This window comes from Ciconia boyciana, chromosome 9, assembly GCF_034638445.1.
Source record: "Ciconia boyciana chromosome 9, ASM3463844v1, whole genome shotgun sequence".
In the NCBI taxonomy this organism is placed as follows: Eukaryota; Metazoa; Chordata; class Aves; order Ciconiiformes; family Ciconiidae; genus Ciconia; species Ciconia boyciana.
Window position 1 is genome coordinate 23,398,577 of NC_132942.1, and position 17,459 is coordinate 23,416,035.

Genomic DNA, 17,459 nt, shown 5'->3' on the forward strand with positions numbered 1-17,459 from the left:
CCTTTGCAGTATGAAGACCGGCTGGGTCTTTCCAAAAGCTAAGTGTTGTGCTGCCTCTTTCCAGCAAGCCTCTGGGACAGAGATCATTGACAACATCGTGGACAGCAAAGGAGGCTGTTAATACCTTCTACCAGGGGTGCTGGGCTTCCCTGTTCCAGGAAGACCAACTCCTGAGGTCTTGGGAGCTCCTGAACAGACCATGCAGTGGAAATCATCAGCATTCTCATCTGATCAGCTCTGGCATCTCTTTCTTCCAGGTCACATACAGCCTCCTAGGTCTCACTGACTTTTCCTTTTTCTCCAGTCACCACTTGATTTCCAGGAAGACAAACAGGGCATAGTCCTTCTTGCACAAGGAACTAAGAATAGCCAAAGAGCATACATTTCCAGCATGGAAATACTCTGAATGAGACGGGCTATGTTCTGGGGCCATTTCCTGTCTGTTTAGGACACAGCCCTTGTTCTCTCTGCATATTGTTTTGCATATTTTGCTTTGCAGGGTCAAGCTGCTTTTTGCCTTCAAGAGCAATTCCCCTGGCATTAGTCATATGTTCCTTCCACCTGCAAGGACCTTGACCCTGTGCACAGCTCAAGCACCTGCCTGTGAACAGCCCTGGAAAAGCTGCAGTGGGTGGGAAGTGCTGGAGCTGCTTTCATGTCTCTCATGGGGAAGACGGGATCTGGCCCTTTGGCCCGTGGTATCTGTGGTTTGGAGCAAAAAGCCAAGCTCCTGGCTAATGGTTGCCATTGAGCAACCAAAGGTTAGAGGTATGGCATCAGATCAGGCTTCTGAGCATGCCTTGTGCTGTCACCAACATCAAGTCCACACCAGACCTTGTTCTCCCCCTTTCTCCGCAGCAGAGCCAGCGTTTAAGTAGCAGGACATCCATCCTGATATGAAACTGTCCTTAGAGCAGAGCAGGAACTGGAGCCAGAGAGCCCAGACTCCAGTCTCGACACCAAACCACCTGGCATGAGCCACTGAGTCCTTTTGTGGGTGCCTCAGCAGATCAAACCAGGAGCTGTGTCAGATGGCCCAGAGGTTACAGTCCCAGCCCTAAAGGTGCACAGTGCCCTGTGCATGGTCCCTCTGCGCACACTCGATAGCAGGTGTACAGATGTACATTTGCTCATGGTTTTTTCCTTGTCCATGTTTCAGATCAGCCTAAGGTCCTTCCTCATTCACACTCCAGTTAAAGTTATATGGGGGGAAAAAACCAACCTCTTCCTAGTATCTACTGCTTTTCTTTGGTGCTATACCACCCCTTCAGAGAACATTTGGGTGCTGAAGGTGACCTTGAGAAGCCTCCCTCCAGTCCTCCTAAGGAAGAATGGGGAAGGGCTGTGATGAGCTGCCCCAGCCCACAGTCTTCACTGGAAGGGTATGACGTTCACGGTGGGCTTTCTTCCTCCTCAGTCTTGGTCTGCTTGGTTTCATTTTCATACATTTTCTTAGCGCAGTCTGTGTTCCCTGGCTCCCAGTTACTCAGTTTTTCTGTTCTTTGTTCCCTCGAAAGCTGGGTGTCCCTGACTCGCAGGGTTGCACACTCCATTGCTTGGGCACTGTGATTTCATGTTTATGGACTGAGATTGCCAGTATCCTCCTCTGCCTGCCCTCATCCACATCACAATTAAATCTACAGTCCCAGACCCACGCTGAATAACTACTTGCTATTCCTAGAAACTAAAGCAAAACTAAATCAAATGAAGACAACAGTAATTGCCTAGACAATTTATATCGTAACTAAAGAAGCTAAAATCAGCTGAAGCCAAGACGAGCCTAGAGAAGTCCTGAGATCCTTCATTGTCAGATCAATACAATGCCTATGGTTTATCGCTAGTTACAGCAGAAATATCTCCTGGGCTACAGCCGGTCCTCTGACTTTGGGTTTTTCAATGCTGCAAGACCTAAAAGAAGTGCAGTAAGCGGCTGGCACTGGTGTGCTGGGGGAGCAGATGTCCAACGGGATGGGGAGGGTGGTATAGGAAGCAGGTTGGGAGTGATGATGCCAGTTTTCTGTCAGCTGCAGCCCAGGTTTGTCACCACTCGTTGGAGCTGCCTGCTCCCATCAGAGCCAATTGCTGTGCCTTTGTGTCCTGTTTTCAGTGGGAACTGCAGGACTTGCTGGTGACTTAGACCCACGCCGCTGCCGGCACTTGAAAGTTTGCCGAGTCCCATGGAGCCACACTGAGGCTGCAGCTGCCCTCCACCCTCCTGCTGTGGGATTTCCTTGTGCAGATGCCACCTCCAAATCCAGCTGCCAAGCTCACTGGGAGCAAAGGGAGGTCTCCAAGAGTGTTCTGGAGGAGTCCCCTACCAGGTAAAACACCACCAGTCCAGCCTGCGCAGGAAAAGCAGCTGTGTTACCCTGCCAAAGAGCTGTTTGCACCTTAAAACAACAACACCTGTGGCAAGTCATGCCTTTAGCAAACAAAGCACTCACCCTCCTACTTTATGTGCATGCTGGAGCCCTTCCTCAGTTTTATCCATTGCTGGCAGTAACCCCTTTGCAGACGAAGCAGAATCTGTTTCTTCAGGGGAGATGTGAGCATGTGTGGGCTGTGCCATCATCACTTCCAGCAGCCAAGGGGCCCGATGGCCTTAGGCAATGCCAGTTCCTGGAATAAAAGTTTCCTATAAGGCTCTGCCCAGCCTGAGAAAATACAGTTTGGGGAAGGGGCCAGAAAACATCCCAACAGATGCAGCATGTTCTGTTCTGGCTGGATCAAACAAACTATTTCAAGGTCTTAATTTTTATTTTATTTTATTTCCTTGAAATGGGTTTTATCTTCTAGTACAATATAAGCAAAGGCTGAAGTTACAGGCTGGGAGTTTCACCAAATGTTTTAAAAATGCATCATATGGAAACCTGGGGGTTTTCACTCTTTAGGAATAAAATCCTAACTGGAACTGTTGGAATTTCCCACAGCACAGAGAAGCCAAGTTTCCACCAGCCCTAAGAAAACTCAGAAAAAAGATTTCAAGGGTAGCCACACTGTCTCAGTCTGTATTTTATCTTCATCTTTCAGTTGAGGGAGTTGGCAGGGGAAAATTGTTATGTATTCTGCTGGGATCTGAGATGAAAGAGAAAGTAAAGGGGCAGGATGTGACTGCCATTTTGGTATGTCCGCTTCAGACCTGGCTTCGTGCTGGTGCTGGGAAGTCCCCTCAGCCAGCCTGGTTGCTTGCAGATCTGGGGACCTTGTACTCCTGCTCTCAGCATCAGCAAGACCCCGATGGCTGAGACCCTGCCATGTACCGAAAGCCAGGGCTGTAGTAACAAGCACACACTGCAGACAACATGCTCAGGGAACAAGGAGCTGCTTGGGGACGCCACTGGGTCCCTGCTCACCCCTTGCTTTGGTGATGCTCCTGAGAAGCAGCCTGGCCTGAGCTCACCAGTCTAGCTGATGAACTTGTGATCCTGATTAGCAAATGCCGTCTGTTTTGGCCTAACGACCAGCGCTGCTGTTGTGAGATGGCTGCCAAAAAGGAAGGGAATAGCTGCTTTTGCATTCAGGGTAAATAATAAGCTTCATGTGCATCAGGGAGCTGCAGCTTGGAGGTTGGGAGAGCTTCCCAAGCCTAAGAACAGTGGTGTCTTAGCACAGACTGTCTGGCCAAGAGACACATCAGTGAGAGAGGAGGATGGAGCAGCCGACTCCTGAAAGTCCCTGCCTGAATACTTTGCCAAGGAGGCTGGAGCTGCTCTGTGTGCGTTAACTGCAGCTGGCGAATTCCAGGAGCCATCTAGCTCTGGAGCAGGCGGAATTCCCTCCCCTGCCCTGCTCTTCCCTCCGCCTCCTGTCGTCACCCTGAGTCGCGTGTGGGGGAGCTGAATAACAGCTGAAACCCCGTCTCTGGGCTGTATAATCCTGGAACGAGCTGCAGCAGCTGTGTTGCTCCGGAGGATGCAATAAGCAGTCGGGAGCGGGAAATACTGCCTGTAATCCTTCCCTGCCTACCCTTCCTACTGCTGACCACGGGAACATGAAGGCTGTTTCTCTCCAGATCCTGCTTGCACTGAGGGTCTTGTGCCTGGCGGCCCTGGCTGGAGGTGAGCTGCAGCTCCGCTTGCCACCCCTGGGCTCCCCAGGGGAGCAGCGACGTTCACGAGGGGCTGGTGATGGGGGGGGGGGGAGGGGGGCGGAGGCGGTGCAGGATCGGGCTACGAGCACCAAGGGAGCTTCATGGGCCGCGGGAGATCTCGTAGCAGGATCAGGCTGGGTTTGGAAAGGGGCAGGGGGACCCTACAGTGGCAATCCTGGCAGCAGGGTAGTCCGAGCAGCCCCGTAATGGCTCTTGTCATTCCTGAGCGTAGGTGGGGAGAGTGGCGGAGAGACTTTCTGATGATCCATATTAGAAAAGAAGTGCAATGCACTTTTCCCGTTTTTTCATGTCGCCTAGGGATGTGCCATGGGGGCAGACTGCAGCCTGTCCAAGGATGGATGCCTGTCTGCACAGGCTCCCTGTCCTGAGGATGCCAGTGCTCCCATCGCTGCGAGGCGGGGGCGTGCTGTCACCTGCAGCTCCAGTGCCTGTGCAGTGTGTGTGTGTGCATGTGTGCGCACACAGGTGGGAAACGCTCTCCTGTTTGCTAGATAAAGATCTTTGCGTGCTCCAGGGTGGTGCTGAGCAAGGCCGGAGGACCGGGAGGAGGTGGGTGCACCTCTCCCTGGGCTGGTCTCAGTTTAAGTCGGCCTATGGCACACAGATCAGTGATTGCTGCCCAAGGTAGCAATTAAGCAGGGTGGGTTGCCAGGCTGGCAGCCAGCTTCTCAGCAGTGCAGGCAAAGTTGGACTTTGTCCAGGACAAAGGGATGATCTATTCCCACCATGGGAAAGGAGAGGGGCAAAGAGCCCTTAAGATCTGTGCCCTGCTGCCACCAGACAGGAGGAGTGAGGGCAGCAAGGGCAGCTGGGGATGGAGCTTCTTCCTCTCCTCACACCTCCAGGCAGGTTCTCCAGGGCTGGCTTGAGTAAAGCGGGCAATGGGGATGCTGGGCAGCTTACCCTGCCCTGGGAACCTGCTGCCTGCTTCGACACTGCCTAGCTCTGCTCATCTGTGGCCAAGCATCCATCTCCTCTAAAGTGATGAAATCAGGCTGGCTCTGCAGAAAGAAAGGCTGGTCGTGCTCCCTGGCCAGGGTCTCTTGAGGAACCATGCTGAAAAGCAGGTACCAATGGCTCCCAGGAGCAGTGCCTCTGAGGAGCAGTGGTCCCAGGTGGATAAACACCCATATCCCAGGCGTCCCTGAGGCCCCTTTGGCAAAGATTCAGATGCAGCTCAGAGAAGTGGAGTTGAGTGCCCTGGGAGGAGGGGGACCACCAGGGCTGGCTCTGTGCTCCCTGCGACACCGCTCTCTCCTTGGAAGGTGCTTTCCAAGCTCTTCCACTCTGGGAAGAACACACCAGGAGTTCAGCTAATTGCAAACCATTTATTTGTGATGCCAATAACTGGAGAATCAGTAAACAGTTACCAGAGAGCCTTTGGGAGCAGTCCCTGCCCACTCCCTGCCATGCACCTCCCCAACTGTCCACAGGGATGGATCTGGCCCTCTTTGTTGAACTGTTTTGTTGAACAGTGCTCCTGAAAGTGGAGGACACCAGCAGTATGTCCTCTGGCTAATGAGAGTTAATTGGGAAGTTGGTTGCCCCTGAGCAACTCTTGACCCTAAAGTATCACAGAAGACATTATTGTGTGAACAAAGAGTTTTGCTTTAATGTTACAGAGACCTAGAGATTGAAATATGCTTCTGTAGAGCGGCCAGAGGAGTGTTTGCTTGGGATTTCTTTGCAACCATGGGTTTCCCTAGTAAATGGATCAAAAGAGCTGAGGGTGCTCCTGTAGCGACGCTCATTCTTGCACCTGGTGGCTGGATCATTCCCAACTGAACTGCATCAAATTCACCAAATTAATTTGGGAATTTAAGACAACATTTTGTAGAGACTGCCTGACCTAAACCAGACTCCAGCTCCTTTCTTCACAGGGAGCCTCGGATAAATCAGGGCTTGTTTTTCTAAGTCTTGCCCCTGGGATGTCAGAAACAAATTGCCAGGCTGCATTGTGCAACCTCCCCTCACTTGGCAAACACCTGTTGTTGGAGACTGGGGGTAGGTGCAGGAATGAAGGAACCCCAGTGGTGTGACTGACTTTGCCCCTTGAAGGCGTCAAGTGGGGTTTTATTATTACACTTTGCAAAATGTGTAAAAAACCATATTTTCCAGTGGAGATGGAAAAGAGATGTTTGGTGAGAAAGTGCTGTGAAGCTGGGCTGCTGAGATATCTATGGGAGCAATGTATCATTCACCAAAAGGTTCTTTCTCTGCATGCTTTCTCTGAGTCCAAGTGGCGTTCAGAGACCACATATCAGCAAATAGAGAGGCAGGATGCTCACCTGGAGGGGAACTCCCACAGGAGGAAGAGATATGACTGATCCAGATAAGGAGAGGACAAGCATCGTGCCCCCTGATCTGCACTGCCTGCACCAAGAGCCTGTTGGTGATGGTTGCAGCAGGTCTTTTTGGGGATGAAGAAATGCGTCTTCTGGGCACAGTGCTGAGAGCAGTCCTCCTGTGACCCAAAGGGGAGAGGACCTGCAGGTCCAGGTGCTTGCACAAAGGACCTCCAGTCAGTGCTTGCACATCCTATAAGGCAAGCTGCAACAGTGTCCCAAGAGCCCCACGATTTTCACAGTGCTTTTTTGTGGTTTTCTGGGTATCACATCACCTGTTTGTGTGATACAAACAATCATGGCCCTGGCGGGATTTGTCTTCATAGAGGCATCTCATTTTAGCAGTGATTGGAAATTTCCATGGCAAGCTTCGGACTCCTCCTCCCCAGAGAAGGAGAAAAAGAAAGTGCTGGTTTTAATTGTACCTAATAAAAAGCCAATGTTTAATATGTTGAATACTTTATTTCAGGGCAACCCAAAGCACCTCTGAAGTGTTCAACAGAGTGCAGCCGTTTTACATCTGGAATAGCAGCGAAGCGGATAAGGAGCTACCGCAGGACTGAACCCCGCTGCACCAAACAAGCCATCATGTAAGCACTGCCCCACTGTCTGCCTCCCTTGCTGTACACCCCCCAACACCGATTATGCATTAACCTCTCAGCAAATGCTGTTGCTTTGGAGCAAGGAGCAATCAGGAAACAGTGAACGCTGGTATTTATTTGAAGGATGGGTGGGGTTTTTTCCCCTATTTAAAGACCGACAGCCTCCAAGTGAGATCAGGGGCTCACACACAGATTGCGACAGGGATAAAGGGGTGGGGAAAAGGACTGACAGATGTACATGCTGGCAGAACGGGGCAGTGGAATCATGCAGGGCGAGAGCTTGTGTGTTTCTGTGAAAGCAGGTATTTTCTCTGAAAGCAGATTCAGACTTGTGAGCTTGACTGGATGAGAAAAACTGCATTTTTTCCCCAGAATAATTATTGGTTTTGACTTACCTTGGAGGTGAGGCACCATCAAGATCACTTTACTGCAGCCCAGGAGGTTGGTCCAAAGTGAACCTGCTGGGCTGACCCTGAAAAGTCTTGTCTCACTCAGTAGATCAGAGGGTTTTGTCTTCAGGGACACTTGCCCCTGGGTAGCTGGTGCCTGCAGAGATGCCCACTCTGAGCGCTGGAGGCAAACACTGCGTCCAAACATCAGGACAATGCTTTTGAAAGAGAAGAACTTCTTAGGGGGAAACCCTTCACCCATGAGTCATGTTCAGTTGCTCCTCATTCAGTCAGATCTCAGAGGCACCTGCCCTTCCTGAAATAAAAATCCATCCAACCTGGTGGTGTTTACTATGGGTGGAGAGTCAGTGTTGCTGTCTGCATGCCTTCCCTATCATGCTGATCATCTAAAACAGCGTTTTCTTTATCCAGTAAGTGATCCCTTTTTATTTTCAGATTTATTACTCTGAAGTCAGTGGAGATTTGTGCAGATCCAGAGGCAGAGTGGGTGAAGAAGATCGTAGAGAAACTGGACCAGAAAAAGGCCGCAACCTCCCCACTTCCACGTGATGCCACCTCAGCAGCAGTGCCAGAAGAGCCTGGTGTTTTTCAGAAACATGTTGGTCTTACAGTAACAGCTCCATCTCAAGCCACTGCTCCAACTAGTTTCTTCCAAGGGACTGGCACAACAGTTTTGGAGAGAATTCATGTTCTTCCTGCCAGGATGGAGGTGTCCAGCAAGTACCCACCAGCCACGCAGGACACCACCCAGCTCCCTGCAGGATTGTCCCGTGCGATACAGGAAGTTGCTGCCTGCTCTGAAGTCACTCCAGAAGCAAACAGAGATTCCTTAAAATCTTCTGCACCTTCAACAACTTTTGCAGCAGGCATGGTCTCCAGCCAGCCCACCCCATATCCCATGGCTCTTGTGCATGGCTTTGACAACACCGTAGGATCTACAGAAGAACCTGTAGGACATACTGCAAATGCTACTGCTGATGTTCAAGACATGACTTCTAGCTCAAATTCAGACCCCATGGCCATTACTAAAGGATCAGACCATCCTGTACTTTCTACAAAGGAATCTCTGGACCCTGCAAGTGCAAGAGCCAACGCACCAGATGCTGCTTCTAGCCGTTTTAGTTCAGATCTCCCCTCCATCCTGAACAGCATGGAGATCACCACAGCCCCAGCCACACCAGTTCCACCAGAGACTACTTCAGTTTCTACTCTAAACCCCACAACTGCCATAGACAAAGGTCCTTCTGTCCATACCAACAAGGTTGTCAGTTCCTCTGCAGATGCTTTTGGTACTAGAACACTTGATTATTCATTGCCTGTAGGAAAGCAAGATCCTTCAGATACGTTAGTTTTTAGTAGTCAAGCATTCTCAGGCCAAGCCAGAGTACAGATGACTACAGAAAGACCAAATGATCTGCCTCTTCCCAGCTTCTTGTCAAGATCTCAAATGCACTTCATCATCCCAGTTTCTGTGGTAGGTGGTCTGATGGCTTGCAGTGTTGCTGTTGTATGGCTATATGTAAAATTTGGAGTCAAAACAGAAGAAATGTCAAGAGAAATGGTACAAGGCTTGCTCTACCAGAAGGAGGGACATCAAAACAATGTTTATCCAATGGAAATAATCTGAATGCTTTATGGAGTAGACATTTTTGGCCTAAACTATGTGTGTGTTGCTGCAGAAAAGCTAAGTTTATGCTGAACTGGTGACCAGTACGAAGCAAGGCAGGGAATAAAAATACCAGAGAAACCTGATTTTTTTGCAGAGCAGAATGTCCAAAGTCATCATTGACCAATGACAGTATTTTGGAAATAAATGAGATGCGTTTTTTCTTTCTGGCACTGTTAACATACAAAGGCTATTACTATTCTAGAGCTGCTTGGTGGCTCTCTGCCAGGTGGTGGGCAGAAGTGAATTTCCAAATTGCTGTTGGGAATTTTTCTGTGTTTCATCACGGCCCAGCTGAGAAGCCACCGACTCACCCACGCTGCTGGACTCGGGCTCAGCCACCTTGAGCAATCTTAACACCAAACCCACATGATTTGCACTTAAACTCTCTGCTGCTTCTTTCTTTGCACTTCAGGTCACTGCTCTGTCAGACCAAGACTGATGCTGGTGGTCAGCTGAGTGCTGGCTCTCCTTGGGCTCATCAAATACCCCATTTACTCTTGCTGGAGACATGAGGGGTAGTCTCGCTTTTCAGACAGCGGTGATGAGAATGGCGTCTGATTAGGGGACTGAAAGTCAGTGCTACAGATTTCACGTTCAGAGGAGCTGGCAACCCAAAATCTGGCTCCTCCTTGAAATCAGGCCACCTTTCTCTCCAACAACTATGGGCATTTCTTCTTGCAGATTCAGTCTGAGACCTGGTTCTTAGCAAATCAACTGCAATAAAACCCTTCTGCCAGCTAATGCGCCCTGTGTCCAGCTGCGTCCAACACCAGAGTGAGATAATGTGGGTGAGCCTTTGCAAATGGGAGAAAACAGGAAGTCACCCAATAATTTTGCTGTTCCTGTGATAACATTGGAGGGTTTTTGCTGTTCTCTGCAAGCACAAACCCCAGGAAATACTCTCTTGGAGGAGCTAAATGCAATTCTGGATTTAGTCATATAGGAATTACTCCACCACAGCAGATGTACCATCCTTCTGGTCCCATATTCTCTCTAGAAATAAGCACGTTTGCTGATCCACAAAAAAGCACAAAATGCCTGTTTGTGGTCCTACACTTCATCTGCATTTTAGTTTTTCTTTTTTGTACAGCACTGATCATGAGGCTATTAAAGCACCATAGCAGTACCAGGCTTTTTTTTAATCCAAGTTGGTTTTGATTTTTACACATCTAGACATTGCTGTATGTAAGCCTTATCTTTTATCTGTGTCAGTTCCTGAGAGCCCTTACTAAACATTGATTCCAGTATGAATTTTGCTGGAGTGTGCAAAGGTCTTCACAATATGATGCTTTGTAGGTAGAGACACATATCAAGGGTCAGATCCTCCTCTAACCAACCCCAGTGGATCAGATCCCAAAGTATAAATATGCAAGTAGAAAAAAGAAAGCAAAACCACATAATAAGCAAGATAATCGAAGCAAAAATGATGAGCCAGCTGTAAAGCAGAGCTAGTGGAAGGCGGCCTATTAGATCCATCAGATCGCATCTTCAGGGCATCCATCCAGCCCTGGAGGTGGAGAGGATAGACTGCAACAGTGTTTTCTGCCATCATTCAATCCCTTATTTCTGCATTTTGTTGACTTGAGAGAGGGGAGCCAGGGATTCATCTCGGGCTTTGCAGGTACAGAATGAGATCAGGTTAATTGTAATTAGGAATTTGGGGTGAAACCCCTCCTTGTGCAGCAGCACTCCCATGCCCAGTGTAACACTGGCTGGGGTTGATTTACCTGGAGGGGAAATCAGGGGCTGTCAGTGCCGCCTCGCCATCCACCCCGCTTGTGCACAGCTGGGGTTCACGGCCTTGCAGTTTGTGAAGCGGTGTACTATGGCATTATTTTTATATGAAACACTAGAAATGTTATTTTTGTAGTAAAGTTTTGTAGCCATTTGAATGTATGTAATGTCCTGTCGTTGCTACTGGAGCATTGCAGAGTCGAGACCTTTCTGGGAACACTGGAAAACACCGTGCCTTGACTATTTTCTCGCTGGTCTTGGATGGCTTGTGCATGTCCGTGGGAGCTGGGTTGCTCTCCGGGCACTTACAGCAAATGGAGCGGACACTTGTCTTGTCTGGCTACGGGTGAAGTTCTCAGCTCGGAGCGATGCTGGGCAGGTGAATGTGCACCAGGCAGTCCCACCACAGTATTTGTAAGAACACTGTTTTCAGCTCCATGATGGGCTCCCACCGTCTTCCAGCTGCCATGGTCATGCTGGCAGTCATCAGAAGAAGCTGCTCCTCCAGCCTGAATCAGTCCTTGTGCTCACCTTGCTCTCCTCTCCTGTTTCCAGGCTGTTAGCAGGCAGGGCGCTGGCACCCCTCATGGGGGCAGTTAAAACCCAGGGCGGGGGGGGCCCGTGTTCCTCCTTGCTTTACACTGTGCAATGGGCAGTCTGGGAGGGCACAAGGTGAATGCTGGTGCAGAAGGACGGAGCCTGTGGGTGTCACCGGTTCCTGGGGCTTAAAATGTCATTTGCTGTAGAACGCAGTGAGTGTTACAAGTTCTGATTCATTTGTGTGTCAAGTATATATGAGTGTGTGCATGAGATATGTGTTCTGTACCTTTTTTTAGAAGTAAAAGTAATAAAGTCCTTATGTTAAAAACTCTTGTCCTCAGGGGATTCAGCCCAGGGCTGGGTGACAAAGCCTGGTCCCTGCAGAGGTGCGGAGATGAATGCATACGATTAAGCACCGTGGGGGGGGAATCCCAGCATCGCCGGAAGATGGCAAAGCTGGTGCAGCTGATGCGGCTGGGCTATTGCTCCACCTTTTCACTGTTTAAGGGCTTCAGTCTTGCAAAAAATTTGCAGGGAATATATTTTCTCACAGGGAGTCGCATTTCCCATCCTGCTAAGGCAATACCGAAAAAACAGCTGGGTTTTTGCTTTGTTTAAGCAAAGCTACGACCAAACAGGAACCCACAGAAAACAAGCGTTACACTCCAAGTCTGTTCCGTAAGGGGGCAAAGGGGGCAAGAGGCCAAGGGCTGAGCTAGGACCTCTCCCACCCCAGCCAGGGCTTGGGCTGCCCTTATGTGCTCCTCTCTAGTGTTGGGTAGGAGAGGTGGGAAAGGCAACACAATACAAGAGTCATTGCCCAGACACTTGCCTGGAGTGGGGAGTTGGAAGGAGCAAGAAGGTCAGGGATGAGCATCTCCCCTGCATCCCAGGAGCCTCTGTCCCAGCTGTGCCCCAGCCCCATGCTGTGCAGCTGACCTGTCCCATACTCCAGCACTGCCAGCATGCTGGGAAGATGGCAAGGTCCATGAAAACTTCCCCCAGATGAATCACCAGGCCAGAAAGGTCATTTTGGGTATAAGAAGCTCTGTGGAAAGGAGAGCACTTCTTTTCTTTTCTTTTCTCCTCTCTGTTATGGGTAGAGGGTGGGCAAAGGAGGACTGTGTCCCTGTTCACGTCACTGCAAGGGCTGCTCTTGTAGCTGAAGTCCCCCTTGGGTAAACACAGAGGTTGTCAGGACTCTCCAGGGTCACACCTCTTCAGTGACCATCTCAGGTGATGGAGGAGGCTTCATTTCTGAAGCACCCTTTAAGTCTGCCAGGTGAGCTACAAGGCCATGAAGCAAATAATTTAAAAAAATAATAGAAAAAAACCTTTCCCTTCCCAAAAAGTAAAAGAATAAACGCCAAAGGGTCTCCAGGGAGGTGTGAATTTTCTGGCTGCAGTAGTGATGGCTTGAAAACCTGAGAAAGGGGAAGCAGAGCATCCCAGGCCAGATCTTCTGCAAGATAAGCAAGCACAACTCTGCAGAAGCAGGCCCCCACTAGTATTTTTACTTCTCAAAGTCCTCTCCATCCAGAGCGGTCTCCTCTCTCTTCCCTGACCCTGGCTGCTGGGTGCCCCTGTACTTCTTCAGCCACCAGCACTATGTGCTGCCCTGGCTGCCCACCCAAAGCATCCCCCATAGCTGAGGAGTGGTCGGCCCAGGCCACAGGGAGACATGCCATGGGCTTGCAGCAAGACCATGCCTCTCCATCCCCAAAATCCTTCTCCGTCGATCAGGGTCCAGCCCTTGGAATGGTGGCTTTGCCCCAGGCGTGGTTAGGGCAGGCTGTGCGCTCCCTTGGTCTGTGGCTGCAGGGGAGCCTGCATTCCCCACCAGCTTGAGGATATCTGCCATGGGTATGACAGCATCATGCCACCTGCGCTTGGTGGTCCTACTCCTGTGCATACCACAGGCAAGACAAAAATGCATTGGGAGCAGCAATATGGCCGATGTTCCCAGCTCAGCATTGCCAGTTTGGTTGCAGCTCGCAGAGTGTCGTGGTCTCCAAAAGGCTGCCTCCTGAGACAGTCTCCATGGGCTGGGAGGCTACTCTGGTCCCAGCAGCTTGTGGCCCAGGTTTGGGGAGAAGCTCCTGGAGAGGCACGTGAGTCTGCAAGAAGGGAGCTTGGGGCAGAGCAGTGGTGGGGAGGTGGCTGAGAGGGAAGGGAGCACCTGCAAAGCTGTGGGAGAAAGGAGAGATGCTTTTGGGGATCAGCAGGAGGGCACAAAGTGTTTATTACAGTCCAGGGAGACATTAAGTCGCTGGGTTGAACACATGCAGGAAGGAATGGCATTTGTCCTTAGGGGTTGTGGGGCCTGTTTAGAAATGCTTTATTTTTAGTCCTCTGGTGGCTACACAGCATGGGTGGCCTCATGCCAGCTCCTTCTGGGCCAAGTCATGCTTTTGAGACATAGGGACTCTACCTTTCCACAGGAGCTGAGCCAAAGCACAGCAGCTACAGGGGTCTGAGTATGTATTTTAATCATTTCTGCTAGGTTGGGAAGAGCCTTGGCATACCCCAGCTGGGCTCCTTGAGCCTTCATCAGCAGATGTGTCTCCTACTGCAGCTGGGGTTGAGGAGACCTGGGCATGACCAGAGCAGTTCTCAGCATTGGGTGGTTTTCCCCCAAGTTTTTTAAAAGGCACCCAGGGATGACACAGTCCCAGCCATAATGTCCTGCTCCAAAGAGGCAGAGGGTGGCTGGGGGGGTGCCGATGTGAAGAATGGCTTGAGGTGGCCCCTTGGGTAGCTCACAGTGGATGACGGGGGACCATGGTGCTCCAGGGATGTGCATGGGACCCTGCTGCTCCATGCATCCACTTACAGCTTGGGAAAAAGAGGCAATGGGGAAATGAGCTTCAGACCAGGGGCTGTGCATGACTGGCAAGGACCCGCAGAAGGGTCTGGTGGTCTGAGTGTCTAGGTGAGGAAGGGGGAGTCGAGCACAGTGGGGACAAGCTGTCCCAGTTTAACAACACAGAGAGGCTGACACCCTTTCTGCAGATCTCTGCAGGATCTGGGAGGCTTCAAGGCTGTAACGGGAGGAAGATGTTGGAAAAACACCCAAGAACTTTGAACACCAACTTTTCCTTCCACTTCCCTCAGCCTGATTCAGCCTCCTGCCCTGCCCTGAAGCCAAGGGGCTAAGCCAGCCTCATCTGCAAGGGAGGGCTCGGCTGCACCCCCTTCTCCTTTCACCCCACGCTTTCCAGCTATAAACAGGGATTTTTTGTGGAATACTTGTGTTCCTCTCCATAGGAACAGCATGGAATGTGATGCAATTTCTGGCAGTATTTGACACCTTACAGCTTTCAAGCCACAGAGGGCTGGTGGCAGCAGCGGTCACCACGTTTCTGCTTAATGCTCCCCTGGGAATTCACAAGCCATCCAACCGTCTTCAGCACATTTATGTTGGCTCTTGGGCTGAAAAGTGACTTTGCATGGAAAGCTAGGCTTTGCCTTTCCTATCGCTGCAAATCCCCTCTCTGTGGGTTTGGGAGCCCTCGAGTTTATGCCTCCGCAGAGGAGGATTTCACTTCCCTCGTGGACCCTGCGGCTTTCCCACAGACCCGTCTCGATGAACGCAGAAGTTGCCGAAGTCTGTTCAGTCTTTCTAGGTATTGTCTTGGTTGGTAACCCTGAAGATCCCATGTGACATGGAAATCCCCCCGGCCAAAGAAAACATACAGGGATTTCACTTGAATTTGGTCAAAATTCTTTGGAAAAGGGCTAACGTGGGGAGGGGGTGGAGAGAATAAATTGCAGCACCTCCTTGCCTGAGTTTACAGTTGAGCTCCTCTGAAGAGGCAGAGCAGCACCCCGCAAGGAAGAGCTCTCACGCAGCCACCATGTTCAGTGCAAGGACCGTCCTGGTGCTCGCAATGCTCCTCACTCTCTCCCCACACTGTGATGCAGGTAAGGCACCTCACGGGCCACTGCTGCGGGTCGGGGCTCAGGGTCGTCCCTTTGGGGAGGTCAGGCAAGAAACGCCAGTGTGGAGCAGGGACGGTGCTGCTGGCAGGGGGAGCAATCCCCTGGTCGGGACAGGGCTGCACATCCCAGGGTGCAGGGAAAGATGGAGACTGCTCCCGCGGCTGGGTGGCTTCAGCAAAGCTGGCTGCAGGGCTGTTGGTGCTGGATGATAACCTGGAGTGTCCTCCTGCCCCGGGAAGGAAGGAGGACACCTGGGGCTCCTCATGGCAGCATCTGCAGAACTTGGGGGATGTTGTGTGCATCACGGGGGAAGGTCTTAAAGACCACTTTCCAAAGCCAGTGTTCATCATCGCTCTTTGTTTTCTCCAGCCCCTTACACACCGTCTGAGTGCTGCTACAATTACGTAAAGTCCCCTGTCCGGCTGGCTAACCTGAAGGGTTTCTACACAACTCCCAAGGAGTGTTATTCCCCAGCAATTGTGTAAGTCCTGATAATTTTCCCACCGCTCTGCTGTCTCCTGGGCCACCATGGGTTCAGTTCATCCATCCCACCTGGGGACAGGACTGGGCCACGTCTGTGTGGCCTCCATGGGTGGCTGTCTTCCAGCATGAAGAGGGGAGGACATGACTGTCTGGCCACTTCTACAGAGTTAAGGACGCAAGTCCTAACAGCAGCTCCTGAAGGCTCTGCAGAGGCTCTAGAGGCATTGGGCTGCAGAATGAGCTGCTTGTAGGACAGCAAGTACCCAGGAGCAGCATGCAGGGCCAAAGGGAAAGGAGAAGGAGTGCAGGGAAGGGAGGATGGCATGGACGAGAGTGGGGTTATAGCTGCCATTTCTCACCAAGCTTCACCTTTCATCTTGGCAGGTTTGAGACCAGCAACGGGACCAAGCTCTGTGCAAAACCAGAGATGAATTGGGTGGAGAAAGCAGTTGAGAGGCTTCAAAAAAGGAACGGACTCCATGCCCCCTGATGTAGAGCAGGTGCCCTGGTTCAGGCTACCCAACATCCTGGTGGGAAGGAAGGTTTATAGTCATCCTCCTGGAAAGGCCTGCAGAGGTCCCCAATGCTGAGGGATGGCACTGACTCCCCAGAGCCCTGTGCTACATCGACCAGCTGGCCACCAGCTCCTGGGGTGCTGCTGGCCCTGCCAGCACCTGCCCACTGAGCACAGCCACAAAAATAAAGGTTTACTTCATGTGGTATTGGAGAGTGGTGTCCTTTCTTCTCGCAGCCCCAGCAACTGTGCTGCTGCCAGCTGGTTGAGGCATGGAGCCAGCCGAGGGGCTGGGGTGGGATGGGGGCTCTTCCCACTGCCACCTGAAACCTCATGGTTCTCACTGGGTCAGGCAGGGAGGGAGATGGGAGGGTGCGGCATGGACGCTCTGGGCATTTGGGTACTCGCTTCAAGGGGGACCCAAAAGGGGCTGAAGGCTTCTCTGAGGGCTTTTAGGTGCAAAACTGCCATCGGTTTTGGGCTTAGAGTTTTCAACTTGTCCCTTGCATTGCCCCATGCATGCCGTGCATGAGCACAGCCTGGCTGCCCCATCTTCCCCAGGACTTTAGTGTATATCTATCTGAGCTGTGCTGCAGAGGAAGGATTTCTCTGCAGAGCTCCCTGGGCAGGTAGAACAGACAGGTGATACTGAAGCAGGCAAGGGATTCACCCACATACAGCTGTGGAAATCCCCTCTGTGGCAGGGGCCACGGGGAGCTCACCAGTGATCGCTGCCAGGGTTTTGGGATGGGGAGGAGAATTGGAAGGGCAAAAGTGAAGAAAACTCATGGGTTGAGATACAGACAGTTTAATAGGTAAAGCAAAAACTGCACTCAAGCAAAGCAAAAATAAGGGATTCATTCACTCCTTCCCGCCAGTGGGCAGGTGTTCATCCTTTGCCAGCAGAGCAGGGCTCCATCATGCGTAACAGTGACTTGGGAAGACAAATGCTGTAACTCTGAATGTCCCCCCACTTCCTCCTTCTTCCCCTGAGACAGTTTAATAAGGGGGAAAAAAGTAAAACCAACGAACCAAAAAAAGAAAACCACCAAAACCCCCTCCCCAAGTGATGCAAAGCCATCACTCACCACCAGCCAGACGATGCCCAG

General features: G+C 51.1%; 2 protein-coding genes across 2 annotated transcripts; both read left to right on the top strand.

Annotated features, from left to right (window-relative positions):
• Positions 1 to 3,833: 3,833 nt before the first annotated feature.
• Positions 3,834 to 11,685, top strand: LOC140657084 (uncharacterized). Its single transcript, XM_072873599.1, has 3 exons — positions 3,834 to 4,058; positions 6,926 to 7,046; positions 7,904 to 11,685. Exons 1-3 carry the CDS (start codon positions 3,992 to 3,994, stop codon positions 9,093 to 9,095), a joined length of 1,380 nt encoding a protein of 459 aa, XP_072729700.1. The 5' UTR covers positions 3,834 to 3,991; the 3' UTR covers positions 9,096 to 11,685.
• A 3,583-nt stretch (positions 11,686 to 15,268) lies between these two features.
• On the top strand, positions 15,269 to 16,326 carry LOC140656323 (C-C motif chemokine 5-like). The gene is made up of 3 exons (XM_072871850.1): positions 15,269 to 15,335; positions 15,723 to 15,834; positions 16,221 to 16,326. Exons 1-3 carry the CDS (start codon positions 15,269 to 15,271, stop codon positions 16,324 to 16,326), a joined length of 285 nt encoding a protein of 94 aa, XP_072727951.1.
• Positions 16,327 to 17,459: the final 1,133 nt, after the last annotated feature.